Here is a 24,553-nt window from a genome sequence, read left to right on the forward strand (position 1 = left end):
GCTTCGGAGGCAATAAAAGAATATGCCTCCTCTGCCGAGTACAGCCTTTGTGACTGGGACGAGCGGGACATTGTGTGTGCGTGCGTGTAAAAAAACTAAGCTTTATTAGTGTGCGTGTGTGTATGTGTGAGTGTTTAGTCAAACTTTACTGCAGGAGGGGGCTTTCATGCGTGGGGGGCTGAGGAGATGCAGGAGCCGGCAGCAGCAGTAAGGGGAGCGATCAGCAGGGCACGGGAGCGATCACGCGGGAGCGATCACGTGGGAGCGATCAGCAGGGCGCGGGAGCGATCACGCGGGAGCGATCAGCAGGGCGCGGGAGCAATCACGCGGGAGCGATCAGCAGGGCGCGGGAGCGATCACGCGGGAGCGATCAGCAGGGCGCGGGAGCGATCACGCAGGAGCGATCAGCAGGGCGCGGGAGCGATCAAGCGGGAGCGATCAGCAGGGCGCGGGAGCGATCACGCGGGAGCGATCAGCAGGGCGCGGGAGCGATCACGCGGGAGCGATCAGCAGGGCGCGGGAGCAATCACGCGGGAGCGATCAGCAGGGCGCGGGAGCGATCACGCGGGAGCGATCAGCAGGGCGCGGGAGCGATCACGCAGGAGCGATCAGCAGGGCGCGGGAGCGATCAAGCGGGAGCGATCAGCAGGGCGCGGGAGCGATCACGCGGGAGCGATCAGCAGGGCGCGGGAGCGATCACGCGGGAGCGATCAGCAGGGCGCGGGAGCGATCACGCGGGAGCGATAAGTGGGGCGCGGGGGAGCTGTCAGGCGAAGGGGCCTGAGGAGACGCAGGAGGCGGCAGCAGAATCGCGGGGGGGAGGGGGGGATGGGTGATCAGGGTGATCACTGGGGCGGGTGATCACCGGGGGGGGCAGGAGGTGGCTGTCAGGTGCGGAGGAAATGTGGGGGCAGGGGAGATGTAGGAGCCTGCAGCAGGGAAGGGTGATCACTGGGCAGGGGGGTGATTTCCGGGGCGTGGGAGGGAGTGGCGGTCGGGAGGGGGGATCGGACGGCGGGGGGAGCGGGAGGCAGAGAGGGGGAGTACCGGAAGGCGGACAGGCGGCGATCAGCAGACCGGAAGGAGGACAGGCGACGATCAGCCGGGCACGGGGGAGCTGTCAGGCGAAGGGGCCTGAGGAGATGCAGGAGGTGGCAGCAGCAGTGGGGGGGTGATCAGGGGGGCAGGGGGTGATCAGAGTGATCACTGGGGCGGGTGATCACGGGGGGGGCAGAAGGTGGATGTCAGGAGCGGGGGGAAGGTGGGGGCAGGGGAGATGTAGGAGCCTGCAGCAAGGAAGGGTGATCACTGGACAGGGGCTGATTTCTGGGGTGTGGGAGGGAGTGGAGGGGTTAACGGATGGCAGGGGGGGGATCGGACGGTTGGGGGAGCGGGAGGCAGAGGGGGGAGTACCAGAAGGCGGACAGGTGGCGATCAGTGGATGGGAAGGCGGACAGGCGGCGATCAGTGGGGCACGGGGGAGCAGTCAAGCGAAGGGGCCTAAGGTAATGCAGGAGCCAGCAGCAGCAGGGGGGGTGATCAGGGGGGCAGGGGGTGATCAGAGTGATCACTGGGGTGGGTGATCACGGGGGGGTCAGAAGGTGGCTGTCAGGAGCGGGAGGGGGGGGGAGGAGGGGGCAGGGGAGATGTAGGAGCCTGGGTGATCACTGGGCAGGGGTCTGATTTCTGGGGCGTCGGAGGGAGTGCAGGGGTTAACGGATGGCGGGGGGGGGATCGGATGGTGGGGGGAGAGGGAGGCAAAGGGGGAAGTACCGGAAGGCGGCAGCAGCGGCGATCAGGCAGCAGGGGGCGATCAGGCAGCGGCGGCGATCTGGCAGCGGGCGGCGGCGATCTGGCAGTGGCGGCGGCGGGTGCGGCACGCAGGGACCTCACTCTCCAGCTTCCACGGACGGGATGAAGCTGGAGAGTGATGTCAGACATGTTTCACTCCGCCCCTCCACCGCTGATTGGAGTGAAAGCGTCACATGGACGCTTTCTCCAATCAGAGCTGGAGGGGGGTGAAACAGAGGGCACAGGAGCGATCGTGGCCACGGGGGGGCAAAGCCACCCCCCCTGGGGTCAACTAGAGGTCCTCACGTACCTGCGGGTCGGGTGACATTTCATTGACCCCGGTCACCCGACCCGCAGGAACGCGATCAAACCATGACGCATACGCTGCGTCATGGGTCGGAATGGCACCGACTTTCATGACGCAGCGTATGCGTCAAAGGTCGGGAAGGGGTTAATTTAATAGCTAGAACGGCCAAATTTTGCATAGACACACTACTAACATTAGTAGTGTGGAATATGCAAAAAAAATGGTGATATGAGATGGTTTACTGTATGTAAACCAGGTCTCATATCATGTCGGGTTTAGGAAGGAGAAAGCAAAAGCCGGTAATTGAATTACCGGCTTTCTGCTAGATCGCGCTGGATGAAATAATAATATATATACATATATGTGTCTACTGACATATATATATATATATATATATATATATATATATATATATATATATATACATACAGTATATATGTTTTTTTTTTTTTTTTTTACACATGGATCCCTTGTATAGCCGTATGTCGGTTTTGCAAGCCTGCGATAAAAACACGCAGTACGGATGACATACGGATTACATACGGAGGATGCCATGCGCAAAAAACGCTGAAACACCCTGCCTACGGAGGAGCTACGGACCACTATTTTCGGGAATTTTCAGCGTATTACGGCCGTAATATACGGACCGTATTTTCATACGCTGTGTGTGACGCCGGCCTAAAACAGAACGACAAGGTTTCAGACGTCTCAATAGGTTGTGTTATTATTGTGGCGACGCTTCTCATGTCATTTCTGTCTGCCCTAAGCGGACAAAGAGGATCGCCAGTTCATTTACCATCAGTACTGTACAACCTAAATTTCTGTTATCTGTGTCCTTGATCTGTTCATTGTCATCATTTTCTGTCATGACGTTTGTGGATTCAGGCGCTGCCCTGAATTTAATGGACTTTGACTTTGCTAGGCGTTGTGGTTTTCCCTTGCAGCCTTTGCAGAACCCTATTCCTTTAAGGGGCATTGATGCTACACCCTTGGCTAAAAATAAGCCCCAGTTTTGGACACAGGTGACCATGCGCATGGCGCCAGCCCATCAGGAAGATTGTCGATTTCTGGTGTTGCATAATTTGCATGATGCTATCGTGCTGGGTTTTCCCTGGTTACAGGTACATAATCCTGTTTTGGATTGGAAATCCATGTCTGTGACTAGTTGGGGTTGTCAGGGGGTTCATAATGATGTTCCTCTGATGTCTATCGCCCCTTCTCCCCCTTCGGAAATTCCAGAGTTTTTGTCTGATTTTCAGGATGTATTCGATGAGCCCAAGTCCAGTTTCCTTCCACCGCACCGGGACTGCGATTGTGCTATTGACTTGATTCCAGGCTGTAAGTTTCCTTAGGGCCGACTTTTCAACCTGTCTGTACCTGAACATGCCGCCATGCGGAGCTATATTAAGGAGTCTTTGGAGAAAGGGCATATTCGGCCATCTTCTTCACCGTTGGGAGCGGGGTTCTTTTTTGTTGCTAAAAAGATGGTTCCTTAAGACCCTGTATTGATTATCGCCTCTTGAATAAGATCACGGTCAAGTTTCAATATCCTTTACCTTTGCTTTCCGATTTGTTTGCTAGGATTAAGGGAGCTAGTTGGTTTACTAAGATTGACCTTCGGGGGGGCTTATAATCTTGTTCGTATTAAGCAGGGTGATGAATGGAAAACTGCGTTTAACACACCCGAAGGCCATTTTGAATACCTTGTGATGCCATTCGGACTCTCTAATGCTCCATCTGTTTTTCAGTCCTTCATGCATGATATCTTCCGGGATTATCTTGATAAATTCTTGATTGTATATTTGGACGATATTTTGATTTTTTCCAATGATTGGGAGTCTCATGTGCAGCAGGTCAGGAATCAGGATGGTATTTCAGATCCTTCGTGACAATGCCTTGTTTATGAAAGGGTCTAAGTGTCTTTTTGGGGTGCAGAAGGTTTCCTTTTTGGGCTTTATTTTTTCTCCCTCATCTATAGAGATGGATCCTGTTAAGGTTCAGGCCATTCATGATTGGATTCAGCCCACATCCGTGAAGAGCCTTCAGAAATGTTTGGGTTTTGCTAATTTTTATCTCCGTTTCATTGCTAATTTTTCCAGCGTGGTTAAACCCTTGACTGATTTGACGAAGAAGGTCGCTGATGTGGCGAATTGGTCCCCTGCGGCTGTCTCTGCCTTTCAGGAACTTAAATGTCGTTTTACTTCTGCTCCAGTGTTGCGTCAACCGGATGTTTCTCTTCCGTTTCAGGTTGAGGTTGACGCTTCTGAGATTGGGGCAGGGGCTGTTTTGTCTCAGAGGGAACCTGTTGGTTCCTTAATGAAACCGTGTGCCTTCTTTTCCCGTAAGTTTTCGCCTGCTGAACGCAATTATGATGTCGGCAATCGGGAGTTGTTGGCTATGAAGTGGGCGTTTGAGGAATGGCGACATTGGCTTGAGGGAGCAAAGCACCGTATTGTGGTCTTGACCGATCATAAGAATCTGATTTACCTCAAGTCTGCAAAACGGTTGAATCCTAGACAGGCTCGATGGTCCTTGTTTTTTTCTCGTTTTGATTTCGTTGTCTCGTACCTTCCGGGTTCTAAGGATATTAAGGCTGATGCCCTCTCTAGGAGTTTTTTGCCTGATTCTCCTGAGGTCTTGGAACCGGTCGGTATTCTGAAAGAAGGGGTGGTCCTTTCTGCCATTTCTCCTGATTTACGATGGGTTCTTCTGGAATTTCAGGCTGACAAACCTGACCATTGTCCTGTGGGGAAACTGTTTGTTTCCTGACAGATGGACTAGTAGAGTGATTTCTGAGGTTCACGGTTCCATGTTGGCTGGTCATCCTGGCATTTTTGGTACCAGAGACTTGGTTGGTAGGTCCTTTTGGTGGCCTTCTTTGTCGCGTGATGTGCGTTCTTTTGTGCAGTCCTGTGGGACTTGTGCGCGGGCCAAGCCTTGTTGTTCCCGTGCTAGTGGGTTGCTTTTGCCATTGCCGGTCCCTGAGAGGCCCTGGACGCATATTTCTATAGATTTTATTTCCGATCTTCCTGTTTCCTAGAGGATGTCGGTTATCTGCGTTGTTTGTGACCGATTCTCCAAGATGGTTCATTTGGTGCCTTTGCCTAAATTGCCTTCTTCTTCTGATTTGGTTCCGTTGTTTTTTCAGCATGTGGTCAGTTTGCATGGTATTCCGGAGAATATTGTGTCCGACAGAGGCTCCCAGTTTGTTTCTAGGTTTTGGCGGGCCTTTTGTGCCAAGCTGGGCATTGATTTGTCTTTTTCTTCTGCATTTCATCCTCAGACAAACGGCCAGACCGAGCGAACTAATCAGACTTTGGAGACTTATTTGAGATGCTTTGTGTCTGCTGATCATGATGATTGGGTGGCTTTTTTGCCATTGGCCGAGTTTGCCCTTAATAATCAGGCTAGTTCGGCTACTTTGGTTTCGCCTTTCTTTTGTAATTTTGGTTTTCATCCTCGTTTTTCTTCTGGGCAGATTGAGCCTTCTGACTGTCCTGGTGTGGATTCTGTGGTTGACAGGTTGCAACAGATTTGGGCTCATGTGGTGGACAATTTGGTGTTGTCCCAGGAAGAGGCTCAGCGTTTTGCTAACCGTCGTCGGTGTGTTGGTTCCCGGCTTCGGGTTGGGGATCTGGTCTGGTTGTCTTCCCGTCAAGTTCCTATGAAGGTTTAAGCCTCGGTTTATTGGTCCTTATAGGATTTCTGAGATTATTAATCCGGTGTCTTTTCGACTGGCGCTTCCGGGCTCTTTTGCTATCCATAATGTCTTCCATAGATCTTTGTTGCGGAAATATGTGGAACCCGTTGTTCCCTCTGTTGATCCTCTGGCCCCTGTGTTGGTTGATGGGGAGTTGGAATATGTTGTTGAGAAGATTTTGGATTCCCGTTTTTCGAGGCGGAAGCTTCAGTACCTTGTCAAATGGAAGGGTTATGGCCAGGAGGATAATTCTTGGGTTTTTGCCTCTGATGTCCATGCTGCTGATTTGGTCCGTGCCTTTCATCTGGCTCATCCTGATCGTCCTGGAGGTCCTGGTGAGGGTTCGGTGACCCCTCCTCAAGGGGGGGGGTACTGTTGTGAATTCTGCTCTTGGGTTCCCTCCAGTGGTTGTAGCTGGGAATGCAGTTGTCTCTGAGTCACAGTTCTGGCCAGGTGTATCTGCTAATTGCTGTTCTGACTGGGATATTTAAGTGTGCAGGATTCTTTAGCCCTGGCCAGTAGTCAATGTTTCTCTGGAAGTGTTGGATCTCAGCCTGGCCTCTCCTGCTTATCTGCCAGTTCAGCAAAGATAAGTGTTTGTTTCTTTTCCTGTGGCACACATGCAGTGTGCTTATTTTCAGTACTATTCGTTTGTTTTTCTTTTGTCCAGATTAGACTGTGTCTGTGTTTTCTCAGTCTGATTGGTTTCACTGGAGTTGCAGATATACGCTCCTACATCTTTAGTTAGATGTAGGAAAGTTTTTTGTATATTCCGCTGTGGTTTTTTGAAGGGTTTTAATACTGACCGCACAGAACTCTGTCCTATCCTGTCCTATCTAGCTAGAGTGGCCTCCTGTGCTAAATCCTGTTTTTTCTGCCTGTGTATGTTTTTTCCTCTCCGACTCACCGCCAATATTTGTGGGGGGCTGTCTATCCTTTGGGGATTTTCTCTAAGGCAAGACAGTATTCCGATTTCCATCTTTAGGGATATTTAGTCCTCCGGCTGTGACAAGGTGTCTAGGTGTGTAAGGTACACTCCACGGCTACTTCTAGTTGCGGTGTTAAGTTTAGGTTTGCGGTCAGTATAGTGGCCACTTTCTCCAGTGAAAGTTCTCATGCAGCTCCAAGATCACCGGATCATAACAGGGATCATCAGAGATTGGGATTTTTTTTTTTTTTTTTATAACCCAACCTGACTTGTACTTCTCAATAACTTTGTCACTGACTCGTTTGTAGATCTCCTTGGTCTTAATGGTGTTTGAGTAGTGGTGCCTCTTGCGTAATAGTGTTGCCGCCTCTGTGGCTTTTCAGAAAAGGTGTGTATATACTGACAGCCCATGTGACACTTAGATTGCACACAGGGGTATTTCCTTTCACTAAGCATGTGACTTATGAAGGTAATTTCTTGCACGATACTTTTCTCACTTCACCAACCTCAGACTATTTAATGCTGATGCATCACACAGAAATTTTATTACAAAAATATTTAAACAGTTCGGGCGCGCAGTGATTACGAACCACGCAATGGGGTGTACCCACGCACCAGACTGGCGGATGTGCAGACTAATAGCAAACATAAATACCTGGTGTACCTGTCCTGCCACTCCTACCTTGTGTATATAAAAGCTCTGTAGTTAATACTGTTCCGGTACAGCTATCAGTTAAGGCTACGTTCACATTAGCGTTGCGCGCCGGTGCGTCGGCGACGCAACGCACGACGCACAAAAAACGCGCGCAAAAACGCTGCATTTTGCGACGCGTGCGTCGTTTTTTGCCGAAAATCGGACGCACGAAAAATGCAACTTGTTGCATTTTCTTGCGTCCGACGCTAGCGTCGGAAACGACGCACGTGTCGAAAAACGCAACCAAAAAAACGCACGCGTCCCCTATGTTAAACATAGGGGCGCGTCGCCGCTGCGTCGCCGCTGCGTCGCCGACGCAACAGCGACGCACATTAGCGGAACGCTAATGTGAACGTAGCCATACCGCTATCCATGAAGAAAGTGAACGGGTAGAGCTATCCCATAGCCCTATTCCTAAAGGAAATGAACGGGTAGAGCTATCCAATAGTGCTATTCCTCAATGTTCCTGAGCGTAAGCTATTTCACATGGCTGAGTGCACTTGGAATCTGCCCCCAAGGCCCTGCCCATGCCCAATGTTTGGTCCGTAGACCGCGGCTAGGAGTTAGTCCCGCTTTTGTGTACAACATTTTTTGGCTTTTACAATTGTTAAAAAGCTTAATAAAAGACTTCTTTGTACACACAGTTGACAGTAAGCCATTTGTCAACGTTAGGAATAAGTTTACCTTGCTTGTGTCTCAAATATTTTGACCCTTATTTGTTGGATTTTTCTTCCCCTGGAGAAAGCCACATATAACTGCCCGTGTGAAAACACTGGGAGGGGCAAATAAATTCTTACAATATCCAAGGACTGTCCCTGAGATTTATTGATGGTCATTGCAAAAGCCAACATGACAGGAAACTGACGCCATCGCATCTGGACTGGCAAGTTTGTATCTTTGGAAATCAGGTCAATTCTTGGAATAAGAACTGTCTGACCCTTTGCATTTCCATTTAAATCAATGGCATGAATAACGTTTGCTTTTAAGCTTTTCAGCTAAAGGTACCTTCACACTGAACGATATCGCTAGCGATCCGTGACGTTGCAGCGTCCTGGCTAGCGATATCGTTCAGTTTGACAGGCAGCAGCGATCAGGATCCTGCTGTGATGTCGTTGGTCGGAGCTAGAAGGCCAGAACTTTCTTTCGTCGCTGGATCTCCCATAGACATCGCTGAATCGGCGTGTGTGACGCCGATTCAGCGATGTCTTTACTGGTAACCAGGGTAAACATCGGGCTACTAAGCGCAGGGCCGCGCTTAGTAACCCGATGATTACCCTGGTTACCAGCGTTAAAGTAAAAAAACCGTGAAAACTGATTCCAGGATTTTAAGTATTTAACCCCTTTATCCCATATGACGTACTATCCCGTCGAGGTGACCTGGGACTTAATTCCCAGGGACGGGATAGTACGTCATATGCGATCGGCCGCACTCACGGGGGGAGCGCAGCAGGGTGTCAGTTGACTATCGCAGCTGACATCCGGCACTATATGCCAGGAGCGGTCATATACCGCTCCCAGTACATTAACCCCCGGCACACTGTGATCAAACATGATCGTAGTGTTCCGGGGGCATAGGGAAGCATCACGCAGGGAGGGGGCTCCCTGCGGGCTTCCCTGAGACGATTGGTACAAGGCGATGTGCTCACCTTGTACTGAGCGTCTCCTCCCTGCAGGCCCCGGATCCAAAATGGCCACGGGGCTACTTCCGGGTCCTGCAGGGAGGTGGTTTACCAAGCACCTGCTCAGAGCAGGCGCTGGTAAGCCAGGAGCAGGGCACGCCAGATCGCTGATCTGACACAGTGCTCTGCAAAGTGTCAGATCAGTGATCTGTCACTATACAGTGATGTCCCCCCTGGGACAAAGTAAAAAAAAAAAAAATTTTAGATGTGAAAAAAAAAAAAAAAAACCTAAATAAAGAAAAAAAAAATATATTGCTCCCAAAAATACATTTCTTTAACTAAAAAACAATAAAAGTACACATATTTAATATCGCCGCATCCGTAACGACCCGACCTATAAAAATGTTCCACTAGTTAACCCCTTCAGTGAACACCTTAAAAAAAGGCAAAAAACAATGCTTTATTATCATACCGCCGAACAAAAAGTGGAATAACACGCAATCAAAAAGACAGATATAAATAACCATGGTACTGCTGAAAACGACACCTTGTCCCGCAAAAAACGAGCCGCTATACAGCATCATCAGCGAAAAAATAAAAAAGTTACAGAATAAAGCGATGCAAAAATAATTATTTTTTCTATAAAATAGTTTTTATCGTATAAAAGCGCGAAAACATAAAAAAATGATGTAAATGAGGTATCGCTGTAATCGTACTGACCCGAAGAATAAAACTGCTTTATCCATTTTACCAAACGTGGAACGGTATAAACGCCTCCCCCAAAAGAAATTCATGAATAGCTGTTTTTGGTCATTCTGCCTCACAAAAATCAAAATAAAAAGCATGCCCGAAAATGTTACCAATAAAAGCGTCAACTCGTCCCGCAAAAAACAAGACCACACATGACTCTGTGGACCAAAATATGGAAAAATTATAGGTTTCAAAATGTGGTAACGCACAAAATATTTTTTGCAATAAAAAGCGTCTTTTAGTGTGTGACAGCTGCCAATCATAATAATCTGCTAAAAACCCGCTATAAAAGTAAATCAAACCCCCCTTCATCACCCTCTTAGTTAGGTAAACATAAAAAAAGTATTTATTTCCATTTTCCCATTAGGGTTAGGCCTAGGGTTAGGGCTAGGGTTGGGGTTAGGGTTGGGGCTAGGGCTAAGGTTGGGGTTAGGGCTACAGCTAGGGTTGGGGCTAAAGTTAGGGTTAGGGCTGGGGCTAAAGTTAGGGTTAGGGTTGGGGCTAAAGTTAGAGTTAGTGCTAAAGTTAGGGTTAGGATTACATTTACGGTTGGGATTGGGGTTAGGGGTGTGTCAGGGTTAGGGGTGTGGTTAGGGTTATGGTTGGGATTAGGGTTAGGGGTGTGTTTGGGATAGGGTTTCAGTTAGAATTGGGGGTTTCCACTGTTTAGGCACATCAGGGCTCTCCAAACGCGACATGGCGTCCGATCTCAATTCCAGCCAATTCTGCGTTGAAAAAGTAAAACAGTGCTCCTTCCCTTCCGAGCTCTCCCGTGCGCCCAAACAGGGGTTTACCCCAACATATGGGGTATCAGCATACTCAGGACAAATTGGACAACTATTGGGGTCCAATTTATCTTGTTACCCTTGTTAAAATAAAAATTTGGGGGGCTAAAAAAAACATTTTTGTGGGAAAAAAATAAATTTTTATTTTCACAACTCTGCATTATAAACTGTAGTGAAACACTTGGGGGTTCAAAGCTGTCAAAAGACATCTACATAAGTTCCTTGGGGGGTCTAGTTTCCAAAATGGTGTCACTTGTGGGGGGTTTCTACTGTTTAGGTACATCAGGGGCTCTGCAAATGCAACGTGACGCCTGCAGACCAATCCATCTAAGTCTGCATTCCAAATGGCGCTCCTTCCCTTCCGAGCTCTACCATGCGCCCAAACGGTGGTTCCCCCCACATAAGGGATATCAGCGTACTCAGGACAAATTGGACAACAACTTTTGTGGTCCAATTTCTCCTGTTACCCTCGGAAAAATACAAAACTGGGGGCTAAAAAATAATTTTTGTGTAAAAAAATTTATTTTTTATTTTTACGGCTCTGCATTATAAACTTCTGTGAAGCACTTGGTGGGTCAAAGTGCTCACCACACATCTAGATAAGTTCCTTAGGGGGGTCTACTTTCCAAAATGGTGTCACTTGTGGGGGTTTCAATGTTTAGATACATCAGTGGCTCTCCAAATGCAACATGGCGTCCCATATCAATTCCAGTCAATTTTGCATTGAAAAGTCAAACGGCGCTCCTTCCCTTCTGAGCTCTGCCATGCGCCCAAACAGTGGTTTACCCTCACATATGGGGTATCAGCATACTCAGAACAAATTGTACAACAACTTTTGGGGTCCATTTTCTCCTGTTACCCTTGGTAAAATAAAACAAATTGGAGCTGAAGTAAACTTTTTTGTGAAAAAAAGTTAAATGTTCATTTTTTTAAACATTCTAAAAATTCCTGTAATTCCTGTAAAACAACTGAAGGGTTAATCAACTTTTTGATTGTGGTTTTGAGCACCTTGAGGGGTGCAGTTCTTAGAATGGTGTCACACGGTTATTTTCTATCATATAGACCCCTGAAAATGACTTCAAATGTGATGTGGTCCCTAAAAAATATCGGTGTTGTAAAAATGAGAAATTGCTGGTCAACTTTTAACCCTTATAACTCCCTAACAAAAAAAAATTTTGTTCCAAAATTTTGCTGATGTAAAGTAGACATGTGGGAAATGTTACTTATTAATTATTTTGTGTGACATATGTATGTGATTTAAGGGCATAAAAATTCAAAGTTGGAAAATTGCAAAATTTTCAAAATTTTCGCCAAATTTCAGTTTTTTTCACAAATAAACGCAAGTTATATTGAATAAATTTTACCACTATCATGAAGTACAATATGTCACGAGAAAACAATGTCAGAATCGCCAAGATCCGTTGAAGCGTTCCAGAGTTATATCCTCAAAAAGGGACAGTGGTCAGAATTGTAAAAATTGGCCCGGTCATTAACGTGCAAACCACCCTTGGGGCTTAAGGGGTTAATGGTGAACTGTACAATTTGGGCTCTTTTTCCACCTTCCACTATTGATAGGGTTTGACGAAAGTCACCACCGTTTATGAAAACTTTTCCACCAAATGGTCTTTTTTTTTCCCCACATATGTTTTGGAACAAATTATCCACAGGGTTCATATTAAAACAGGGAGTCATTGTTACTTTGTCCAAATAACATAAGCTCCTTTGCTTGAAGTGAGATTGGCTTAATTTTTTACACTGTGGTCTCGTTTGTTGTAATTCCAAGGCCAAACTTGGAATGGTAGGTGCTACCGTTTTGTAGTAATGTAGCCGCCAATCCAGTGGAGGGTACTGAGCAAATAGACTTCTTTTCTGCTTGTAGTGTCTTGTGCAAGCAGTTGTACAAAAATGTCTTCCCACTGCCTCCTGGGCCATCCAGAAATAAACAGTGTGAGCTAGTGTTGTCTGGCTGTGATGCAGCATTGACTGCTTGCATAATTGCATCGAAAGCTGATTTCTGAGCTTCATTAAGCATAGCTTTCAATTTCTCAGCCTCCTGCTTTATTACAGCATAATTCAGTTCGTCCAGTATTTCATCTGAAACATTTACTGGAGTTGGCAATCTGTAGTCAGCACAGGACTTTTTATTGCTTAAGAGCACTTCATTAATATCACGAAGAGCCAGTTGCTCAGCAATTTCTGGAGTATACCGCCTGGTGTAATCCTCCATAAATTTGGTTTTATATTTTTTGGCATAATGCCAATGGTTTAGCTGGTTCCCCATATACACAAATTATAGCAAATAATTTGCAAAGTTGGTAGGGCATTTGGAAAGTGATTGCATCCATTATACTGTCTTCCCATTGGGCATCGCCTTCCAAAAGATGAAGATCAATCCAAGAATTTTTATACGTGTCATGTACGACTCCATTGGCAGTCCTTAAGTCAGCATTAGACTTTGCTCCTCTTACGTGAAGTAAAACGAGTCTTAGGTAATACAGCTCACCATCTGTTAAAGAGACTGTATACATTCGGGCAATTGTTTTCCCAAATTGAGCCCGTCCTTTTTTTTCCCATCCTTCTAGTACAGCTTTTCTATCCCAGACATAGTGTTCAGGGATTTCACTGTACAAATACTGACGGGCGGAAGCGTCAACTCTGTTTAGCTCAAAATAAGCCTGCAGAGTAGAGGCTTTTGAGTCTGAAATAACCATATCCATATTACTATCTTCGAAAAACACTTGCTGCATGTTGTCAAGGTGAACAGCAAGTCTTTCAATGGTATGTGAAGCATCATGCATTTTATTTTTTCTGATTCTCCACATGCCCTCAGGGGCGCTTATATACCGAGAATCTAGGTAAATGGCTGGTTCATTCCAGTTCAATGTATCAAACTTGATATTGGCACAGTCATGTCCTTTGTATACATGTTTTAAAAGATATTTAACACTTTTTATTGAAGCACCCATCTCAACATTGATATTGCTATTGTACTTGAGTAATAAATAAGGGTTGTATGGAACTACCCATCTATTGTCGATTTCTCGCGTTCCTCTTCTGGTTTTCCCAGTATTGTGTCAACGGTACTGTGGATAACCATCAACATTGGGGTTTATCTGTGTATTAAATTCCTTTGGGAATTTTTTTGCACATTGACCATCTGTCATGCTTATAGCACCAGGTTGATCTTCGCCACATGGGCCATGAATCATGTGCTTCATCACTGCCTCATGCAGTTTTGGATTTGCTGTCTCATTTGGAATTTCAGAAGACCAATTCGTCAATTATTTCTTTGTCCCTCGGTTTATCTTCCTCTCCAAGGATTAAGAGCATGTGAGCGTGTGGTAGTCCACACTTTTGAAGTTCTATTACATGCACATAGGCAACTATACGGCCAAAAATGTGTTTTTCAAAATCTCGTAAAGCATGGCTTGGAGTTTGATTTTAAATACTCGTACAACCAAATCTGGTCTGAACTCTGGCATTTGCCATGGTTCTAAGTTTTCAGTAACTTCTTTCCACTTTGGGTTACAGGTCATCGTAACAAAAAGATCTGGCTTTCTGAATTTTCAGACAATTGTTATGGCGTCTTGGTAATTTTTCTGCATAGCTCTTGGGCTTCCAATGAAATTGGACGGTAAAAATACTGGTGTCTCAGCTTTTAGCCCTTGGTGTAATGCAGCATTATGGATGTGATCCATAACCCCGGCATAACTGTCGACGCGTAATGCCTTTTGATTTTGTTTTATATATTCGATCCTGTCGGATTCAATTTTGATGTAACTGTCAACGATAAATTGTTGTGTCAACTTCCCAGCATTTAAAAGGGGATTGAAGTCATCATGAATGGCAAGCCTGTATGCATAGTACTGCAACAGGGTGATTTTTTCTTGTCGATCTTGATCCACTGGTATGGATGGTAGATGAATGTCACCAATTCCTTGATGTTGCACACTTAGGGCAATTGGAGTTGTCAAATTTATTGTCCATCCACTGTCCCCATATGGGAATAGAAGTGGTTATGTCATTGCATTACACTTTCTGTGAAGAAAGTTGATTTGAACAGTTTGGTTTTCACTTTTGAGGTGAACTCTAATGTCCCTATTAAATGGGGGTTCACCCATTGCATTTTGATAAATTATAGCTACTTCATTGCACCTTGGTGCATTGTAGCGCCTCTGGTCATCATTGTATTAATTTATAATTGACATTGTTATTTCGAGTGGATCGTGATTTTCTAATTCAGCAATCCTCTCTTCCTCTATTTCAAATTCCCTCATCATTGTGAAGGCTCTTGCGAGTGGGTTAATTGTTTTCATTTTCTCTCCAAGAAATGATAGCAGTGCTGGGAGGCACTTTTTATTTGCTTGATTTTTTGTACTTAATGCTTCTTCACTGTCCAAGATATAAATCTGGGCAAACTTGGGAGTACTACCCACAGCGGGATGCAATGGGGAAGTTCTGTGGTAAATTTGTCCATGAATTCAAAAATAGTATGGACCATGCCTAGGAGGTGCCTTATATTAGCCATACAGTTATTGAAGTGCTGATGCTCTCTTTTCATCAACTTGACTAATTGATCGTCCATCCATACGAATGGGACGTAATTGGATGTGCCCTCTCTTTGCAGCAGAAAGGGAATGTTTTGTCCTGCGCCATTTTGTCTTTGAAATTTTTAGATTGGCAGAACTGACATCGAAATGTCCTTCGCCAGCATATTGCTCTTCAATACGTGGCTCATCAATTTGATTGAGAAGTCTTCTAGCGGCAAATGTAACTTGCAGTCATCGAGTGGCTCTTGCATTTTGGACACATTCTATCATGTTCTCTTTTTTGTGAAATATGTGTATCACTTTGTGCATTGCGTGTTGCTCGTTGTCGTGCAGCATTAGATGCTCTACGTGATTCAGTTACTTCATTTGTTTCTCTTGCTCTGGCCGCCCTCTGTCAGGCAGCATCAGCAGTTCTTCGACAATTTTGTTCATCTTCTGTTTCATTAAGACGCAGGTTACGCATCTGTATGCGATTTGCTTCTCTACGTGCAGCAGCGCGCTCAATTTGATCCATCTTTGCAATCTTGCCTCACAGTGTTGCCTCACAGGCTAGCATTCAAAAAAGGCTTATGCCTTAACTCACCACCAGGGGGAGCTTCTCTCCTTAGGTATCCATGGGTACGCCCAACTGTGGATGACTCATTGTGCATAGATACACGGACACGTCCAAATTAGGTATATTGATGTAACAAAATAGGTTAAAAAATACTTTTGCAGATCACTGTATAAGCTTCAATTTGCCCTCTACAACTATGATGAAAATATCAATACTTGTCAAATGAGCTGAGGAAGGCATTAATTCCTAGTCGGTTTATTGTCTGTGAAGGGACCAATGCCCTGCTCATGTTCTCCCTATGTAAGCATGTCTGCAAGGAGTCTGGGAAAATCCAGTTTTAAACAATGTTCTTTGGCATGGTTCGTAAAGAACCTGTGCCACTTAAGTTTTTTTTACCAAATAAATGGATCTTATTTTATCCAATAAAAATGATGTTAAATGGGACAATAGGGTCAAAGGACATACCTTAATGGAGTACGAAAAGCATATCATGTCAAATTAAAGGATAGATTAATGATCTGACCAGATTGAGGGCTGCCTGTCCAAGCTAAGTCTGTTTCCTTAGTAGGTATGTTATGTTCCCTGATCTAAAAAAGAGGAGGGTGGCAAGGGTCATGATGAGGTAGAGGTGATGGGGAGATTTTGTACCTCACTCTACCCATTGGTGTTCCTGTGCATTGAATTTGATGAAAGTCTGCCTCTTTGGCCCTGCCAACTTGAATTACTAGAGTATCCACTGTCCCCTGTGCTCAACCTTTTGTGAGGTGGAAATATCCGTCAAACTCAAGTATTCAGTCACAAAGTTATACGCTGTTTTCCTTAAAGTCACTCAAGTTCTTCAAGAACTGTTTCTGTGCGTTCTGATACTTCTCAACTGTTGTCTGCAAGATAGTCTCAGTTCTACTAAAGACTGGGATGGTCTTCCATTGTAATGTCCTGGTTATAAGATCAGCCTCTTAGTTGAATCACTAAAATGTTTCTTTTCCTCCAGGAGTATGTTCATAAACTTCTCAGAGGAAACCACAGGTTCCCTCTTCCAAAGAAACAATAGATGGGGACTCTCTAGTCTGTGAGAGGGCGAGATATTCACATGCAAACTTGGGGACTATATTCATAGTTAGTAAGTAAGGCCGAAAAAAGACATTTGTCCATCCAGTTCAGCCTATATTCCATCATAATAAATACCCAGATCTACGTCCTTCTACAGAACCTAATAATTGTATGATACAATATTGTTCTGCTCCAGGAAGACATCCAGGCCTCTCTTGAACCCCTCGACTGAGTTCGCCATCACCACCTCCTCAGGCAAGCAATTCCAGATTCTCACTGCCCTAACAGTAAAGAATCCTCTTCTATGTTGGTGGAAAAACCTTCTCTCCTCCAGACGCAAAGAATGCCCCCTTGTGCCCGTCACCTTCCTTGGTATAAACAGATCCTCAGCGAGATATTTGTATTGTCCCCTTATATACTTATACATGGTTATTAGATCGCCCCTCAGTCGTCTTTTTTCTAGACTAAATAATCCTAATTTCGCTAATCTATCTGGGTATTGTAGTTCTCCCATCCCCTTTATTAATTTTGTTGCCCTCCTTTGTACTCTCTCTAGTTCCATTATATCCTTCCTGAGCACCGGTGCCCAAAACTGGACACAGTACTCCATGTGCGGTCTAACTAGGGATTTGTACAGAGGCAGTATAATGCTCTCATCATGTGTATCCAGACCTCTTTTAATGCACCCCATGATCCTGTTTGCCTTGGCAGCTGCTGCCTGGCACTGGCTGCTCCAGGTAAGTTTATCATTAACTAGGATCCCCAAGTCCTTCTCCCTGTCAGATTTACCCAGTGGTTTCCCGTTCAGTGTGTAATGGTGATATTGATTCCCTCTTCCCATGTGTATAACCTTACATTTATCATTGTTAAACCTCATCTGCCACCTTTCAGCCCAAGTTTCCAACTTATCCAGATCCATCTGTAGCAGAATACTATCTTCTCTTGTATTAACTGCTTTACATAGTTTTGTATCATCTGCAAATATCGATATTTTACTGTGTAAACCTTCTACCAGATCATTAATGAATATGTTGAAGAGAACAGGTCCCAATACTGACCCCTGCGGTACCCCACTGGTCACAGCGACCCAGTTAGAGACTATACCATTTATAACCACCCTCTGCTTTCTATCACTAAGCCAGTTACTAACCCATTTACACACATTTTCCCCCAGACCAAGCATTCTCATTTTGTGTACCAACCTCTTGTGCGGCACGGTATCAAACGCTTTGGAAAAATCGAGATATACCACGTCCAATGACTCACCGTGGTCCAGCCTATAGCTTACCTCTTCATAAAAACTGATTAGATTGGTTTGACAGGAGCGATTTCTCATAAACCCATGCTGATATGGAGTTAAACAGTTATTCTCATTGAGATAATCCAGAATAACATCCCTCAGAAACCCTTCAAATATTTTACCAACAATAGAGGTTAGACTTACTGGCCTATAATTTCCAGGTTCACTTTTAGAGCCCTTTTTGAATATTGGCACCACATTTGCTATGCGCCAATCCTGCGGAACAGACCCTGTCTCTATAGAGTCCCTAAAAATAAGAAATAATGGTTTATCTATTACATTACTTAGTTCTCTTAGTACTCGTGGGTGTATGCCATCCGGACCCGGAGATTTATCTATTTTAATCTTATTTAGCCGGTTTCGCACCTCTTCTTGGGTTAGATTGGTGACCCTTAATATAGGGTTTTCATTGTTTCTTGGGATTTCACCTAGCATTTCATTTTCCACCGTGAATACCGTGGAGAAGAAGGTGTTTAATATGTTAGCTTTTTCCTCGTCATCTACAACCATTCTTTCCTCACTATTTTTTAAGGGGCCTACATTTTCAGTTTTTATTCTTTTACTATTGATATAGTTGAAGAACAGTTTGGGATTAGTTTTACTCTCCTTAGCAATGTGCTTCTCTGTTTCCTTTTTGGCAGCTTTAATTAGTTTTTTAGATAAAGTATTTTTCTCCCTATAGTTTTTTAGAGCTTCAATGGTGCCATCCTGCTTTAATAGTGCAAATGCTTTCTTTTTACTGTTAATTGCCTGTCTTACTTCTTTGTTTAGCCACATTGGGTTTTTCCTATTTCTAGTCCTTTTATTCCCACAAGGTATAAACCGCTTACACTGCCTATTTAGGATGTTCTTAAACATTTCCCATTTATTATCTGTATTCTCATTTCTGAGGATATTGTCCCAGTCTACCAGATTAAGGGCATCTCTAAGCTGTTCAAACTTTGCCTTCCTAAAGTTCAATGTTTTTGTGACTCCCTGACAAGTCCCCCTAGTGAAAGACAGGTGAAACTGCACAATATTGTGGTCGCTATTTCCTAAATGCCCAACCACCTGCAGATTTGTTATTCTGTCAGGTCTATTAGATAGTATTAGGTCTAAAAGTGCTGCTCCTCTGGTTGGATTCTGCACCAATTGTGAAAGATAATTTTTCTTGGTTATTAGCAGAAACCTGTTGCCTTTATGGGTTTCACAGGTTTCTGTTTCCCAGTTAATATCCGGGTAGTTAAAGTCCCCCATAACCAGGACCTCATTATGGGTTGCAGCTTCATCTATCTGCTTTAGAAGTAGACTTTCCATGCTTTCTGTTATATTTGGGGGTTTGTAACAGACCCCAATGAGAATTTTGTTACCATTTTTCCCTCCATGAATTTCAACCCATATGGACTCGACATCCTCATTCCCTTCGCTAATATCCTCCCTTAAAGTGGACTTTAGACAAGACTTTACATAGAGACAAACCCCTCCTCCTCTCCGATTTTTACGATCCTTTCTAAACAGACTGTAACCCTGTAAGTTAACTGCCCAGTCATAGCTTTCATCTAACCATGTCTCGGTTATTCCCACTATGTCAAAGTTACCTGTAGATATTTCTGCTTCTAGTTCTTCCATCTTGTTTGTCAGGCTTCTGGCGTTTGCGAGCATGCAGTTTAGAGGATTTTGTTTTGTTCCAATCTCCTCACTGTGGATTGTTTTAGAAATGTTCTTACCTCCCTTCTGAGTATGTTTTCCTGGGTCGTCTTTGTTCGAGTCTAATGTTTTTCTTCCCGTCCCCTCTTCTTCTAGTTTAACGCCCTCCTGATGAGTGTAGTGAGTCTTCTGGCGAATGTGTGTTTCCCAGGTTTGTTGAGGTGTAGTCCGTCTCTGGCGAGGAGTCCATCATACCAGTAATTCACACCGTGGTCCAGGAATCCAAATCCTTGTTGTCTGCACCATCGTCTTAGCCAGTTGTTTGCATCAAGGATCCTGTTCCATCTCCTGGTGCCATGCCCGTCTACTGGAAGGATAGAAGAAAAAACTACCTGTGCATCCAGTTCCTTTACTTTCTTCCCCAACTCTTCAAAGTCCTTGCAGATTGTCGGTAGGTCCTTCCTTGCCGTGTCATTGGTGCCAACATGTATCAGAAGAAATGGGTGGACGTCCTTGGAGCTGAAGAGCTTTGGTATCCTATCGGTCACATCCTTGATCATCGCACCTGGAAGGCAGCATACTTCTCTTGCAGTTATGTCCGGTCTGCAGATGGCTGCTTCGGTGCCTCTCAGTAGTGAGTCTCCCACCACCACCACTCTTCGTTGCTTCTTGGCTGTACTTTTTGCTGTCACTTGTTGCTGTGTGCCCTTTTCTTTTTTGCTTGCTGGTATTGCTTCATTCTTAGGTGTGCCATCTTCATCCTCTACAAAGATTTGATATCGGTTCTTCAGTTGTGTGGTTGGTGATTTCTCCATGGTCTTCTTGCTTCTTTTGGTCACATGCTTCCACTCATCTGCTTTTGGAGGTTCTCTGACACTTTTTTCACCTTCTGTGACCAGTAGAGATGCTTCTGTTCTGTCTAGAAAGTCTTCATTCTCTTTGATGAGTTTCAAGGTTGCTATTCTTTCTTCCAGACCCCGCACCTTTTCTTCTAAAAGGGCCACTAGTCTACACTTCTGACAGGTGAAATTTAATTCTTCTTCTGGTCGATCTGTGAACATGTAGCACATGCTGCAGCTCACCATGTAGGTTGTCACATCTGCCATGTTGCTCCTAGATCCTGCTGACTTGCTGTGTGTTTTCCTTCTTGTGTAATCTACTCAGCCAAGCTCTCTTGCAATAATGTCCTACAGGCAAAAATTCGCGCGCCGTAAGGCGCGCGGTTTGGTGATGCTTTCGAAGCAGCTGGTCCCGGGTGTACCCAACGATCTTCTAGCTTAGGGAGACTTCGCTTCTCCCAGAAGGCACCTGGAATATGCAAATTAGCCTCCTGAAGCTTGAATCTCTGGTTTGGTGATGCTTTCGAAGCAGCTGGTCCCGGGTGTACCCAACGATCTTCTAGCTTAGGGAGACTTCGCTTCGGTTTTATATAATTCTCAATGGCTTTTATTTCCCACCATGACCTAAAATTCTCCTAGTAATAAACCTGTAAGTCCTTAAATAGTGTTTTCAGTGTGAAATAGTCACTGGCTGTAATCGAATACTTATCTGTAGAGATTTGCATCCTCTAACCAAGAGTTAATGTTGATGGGCCTGGAATCATGCCATCACAAAAGAAATAAGCACACAAACTAACAAAAGTATATATATGTAAAGGATACAAAAAGGTAAGTTAAGACTATAGAAAATCCCCCATTATAATTCTGAAACTAAAATCGTAAATATTTTAATGGATATGCATTAAAAGACGAGCGAAACAGAATTACCATGATAAAAAGGATTTTGTGAGTAAACAGGGTAAGCAACGGAGAAAGCAATTACAATCCAACTAAAGAAATCCCTAAATGGCCCTAAAGACTGGCTGTTGTGAATTCTGTGGCCAAGCTCCCTCCTGTGGTCATGAGTGGTACTGAGGCTTCTGAGTTTCCTTCCTCAGGTGATGAGGTTAAGTCGTTAGGTGCTGCTCTATTTAACTCCACCTGGTGCTTTGATCCTGGCCTCCAGACAATGTTCTAGTATTGGTCTTGCTTCCTCCTGGATCGTTCCTGTGGCCTGTTTATCCTGCATAAGCTAAGTTTGCTATTTTTTCTGTCCAGCTTGCTATATTTGTTTTTCTGCTTGCTGGAAGCTCTGAGACGCAGAGGGAGCACCTCCGTACCGTTAGTCGGTGCGGAGGGTCTTTTTGCCCCTCTGCGTGGTTCTTTGTAGGTTTTTGTGTTGACCGCATAGCTATCTTTCCTATCCTCGGTCTATTCAGTAAGTCGGGCCTCACTTTGCTAAATCTATTTCATCTCTGTGTATGTATTTTCATCTTACTCACAGTCATATGTGGGGGGCTGCCTTTTCCTTTGGGGAATTTCTCTGAGGCAAGGTAGGCTTATTTTTCTGTCTTCAGGGCTAGTTAGTTTCTCAGGCTGTGCCGAGTTGCATAGGGAGCGTTAGGCGCAATCCACGGCTACCTCTAGTGTGGTGTGTTAGGATTAGGGAGTTCCCACGTCTCAGAGCTCGTCCTTAATTTTTGGTCTTTGTCAGGTCACTTGCGTGCTCTGTACTTCTATGTCCATTGTGGTTCTGAATTACCTGTTCATAACAACTGGCGCTGCCTGACCGTTGAGGCAACGCAAAAGATGGTGCCCCCACTCCTCATAGTCTAGCCCTAGTAGAACTGGTTGATCCCTAAAAAAAAATCTAGAACGCACATAAACAATTGTCCTGTACCACAAAGGACAGCAATACGAAAGAAGACCAATGTTGAGATATAGATAATATGAGATGTCATAGTGGTAGACCCTAAACAAAGCATTATCAAAATAAAAGGTACGTATGCATTGATAGTGATGAATTCTTTAATTCAACTTGCTACAAAGAGCATCTCTAACTGTCACAGTTACAATAAATAGCCATGTCCAGCTACTAAGAAAGCATAGTAGTTCATTGACCCTTTCCATCTGTCTCCACCCTGTGAAGCTAGAGCTGTTAATTGAGGAAGAGGAGTCAGAGATAAATGCAAAACAAGTAGTTGGGAAAGTGTACTGAACTGCATGGCAATGCCAAGTGTGCAGAGTGCCTGTGCTTAGCCTGATCAGTCATTTTCTGCTGAGAGATTCCTTTTAAAGAAGTTCTTTAATGAAGGTGAGCGTTTTTAAAATTGCAGCCACAGTAGGCAGATTTTCTAGTATTTTAACATAGGGGCCATTTAGACTCCAGCAGAAAGGATCTCAATTCTGGCTCACTGAGTTAAGGCTCTCCTTGAAACAGCCCTATTTAATGCAGCCAACAGTTAACGTTTCCCATGCCCAATAAGCTGTATGACCACTATGTAGCTTTGATTTCAAAATGGAATAGATGGGACATGCACATTCTGGATGTATTGGCTCATTCATGAAGGAATAGCATTGTGAAGTACATTGCAGAATCATACCCTTTATCATAGTATGGGATATCACTATAGGCAGATATAACTACCCATAACAAAAAAGTAAGATTTTGATTTACAACTATCAATCATAAATGATGTACTTACAAGAAAGATACCTTAATCACGAGAAAAGATCTACAGAATATGTAATCCATTGATTGTCCCTTCTTTTCCAGCTACCTTTCTCACGCGAGATAAGGAACCATGAAGACCTTGCAAGCACAGCCATAGGTCAGCAAGGCTGTCCTCCTTTCCTTCACTTAAATGACATGGAGATGGATCAGTCAACAAACGAGCACATGATGAAAAACTACTTTACTGAAAATGTAAATGATTTGGAGTGGAGCAAAAATCCCAGAAGTGGCAGCTTCAATGAGAGTGAAGAGTACAATGAAGGAGATTGGCTTGCTTCTGCTATGGATTTTGACCTTCAAAGTGATGAAGACCAGCATACAGGGAATACAAATCATGATGTAAATGGCTCAGATTTCAACTACATACAACCACTGGAAAATCTTGCCTGGGCAATGTCACCTATACATAACTCACAGTACCCAAACTTAGAGCCTTCCTTGGTTTTGGATTCTACATCTAAAGATTGTGTGGTCAACTTGAATTTCAATGTAGATGATGACCTACCTGCTTTGTATAACCACAACCAGGAGGAGTCCTATATGTACAGATACTGTGCTTCTCAACTATCTCCATCTTTATAGAACTGAAACGGAAGGATGAAGGTGCTTTACATGACAAAGAAATGTGCTAGACTACTAAATTGGAACCCAAAGAGAGACAAATAATTGGTTCCAGATAGTGTAAATATTGGTTCAACGCCATTTAGATGTTGGGCACTTCATCTGTAGGAAATAGTATAAATGTAAGTATAAGTACATATATTACACTGTGGTTATATACAATAAATTTTTTATTTTACATTTTGTTTAAGTGTACTTTCCATCACAGATGAAGGGGAGACAGAAGGTGGCGAACTGACTTACACACCCAGCCTCCTCATCACAGAACTGTGCAGTCTGTGAGGTCTATACTAACAGGAGGAAAACCTGAAATACATTCATAATAGCAAATGCCACAAAAATCAGGCTACCAGCACAATTATTAAAATAAAGTGGCCAACCTTTTAAAAGGCAGACATTAAAAACTCTTTCTTATGGTTGAGCTCTTGACTACTCATCATAGTTTAGGTAGAGTTACTAGAAAACAATTCCTGACAAATATATAGACCTACAAGCCTTAAAGGAAACCCATCAGCAGGATTGTGCTGCAGGTAGTGTCAGGTCTGATTAAAATGATACCTCAATTGATGAAATCCGTCTTTTGGTTGTTTAATCTATATTTTCAGTTTTGAGTTAATGATATGCTCGCACCCCAGGACGAGCCTGTGGAGGGCTGGGTCTAGATGTGGTGCTCTGCTTAGGTATTCATAAAGCAGACTGCCGACAGGTCACTGATCCCTCACTG

General features: G+C 44.4%; 1 protein-coding gene across 1 annotated transcript in view; it reads left to right on the forward strand.

The window, feature by feature from the left end:
• Positions 1-24,007, forward strand: part of GCM1 (glial cells missing transcription factor 1) — a 156,146-nt gene extending 132,139 nt beyond the window's left edge. The window contains exon 5 of the mRNA XM_069726794.1: positions 23,251-24,007. Coding sequence (XP_069582895.1) covers positions 23,251-23,790 — 540 coding nt within the window. The 3' untranslated portion in view covers positions 23,791-24,007. The remainder of the gene's footprint in view (positions 1-23,250) is intronic.
• Positions 24,008-24,553: the final 546 nt, after the last annotated feature.

This window comes from Ranitomeya imitator, chromosome 5, assembly GCF_032444005.1.
Source record: "Ranitomeya imitator isolate aRanImi1 chromosome 5, aRanImi1.pri, whole genome shotgun sequence".
Taxonomy (NCBI): domain Eukaryota; kingdom Metazoa; phylum Chordata; class Amphibia; order Anura; family Dendrobatidae; genus Ranitomeya; species Ranitomeya imitator.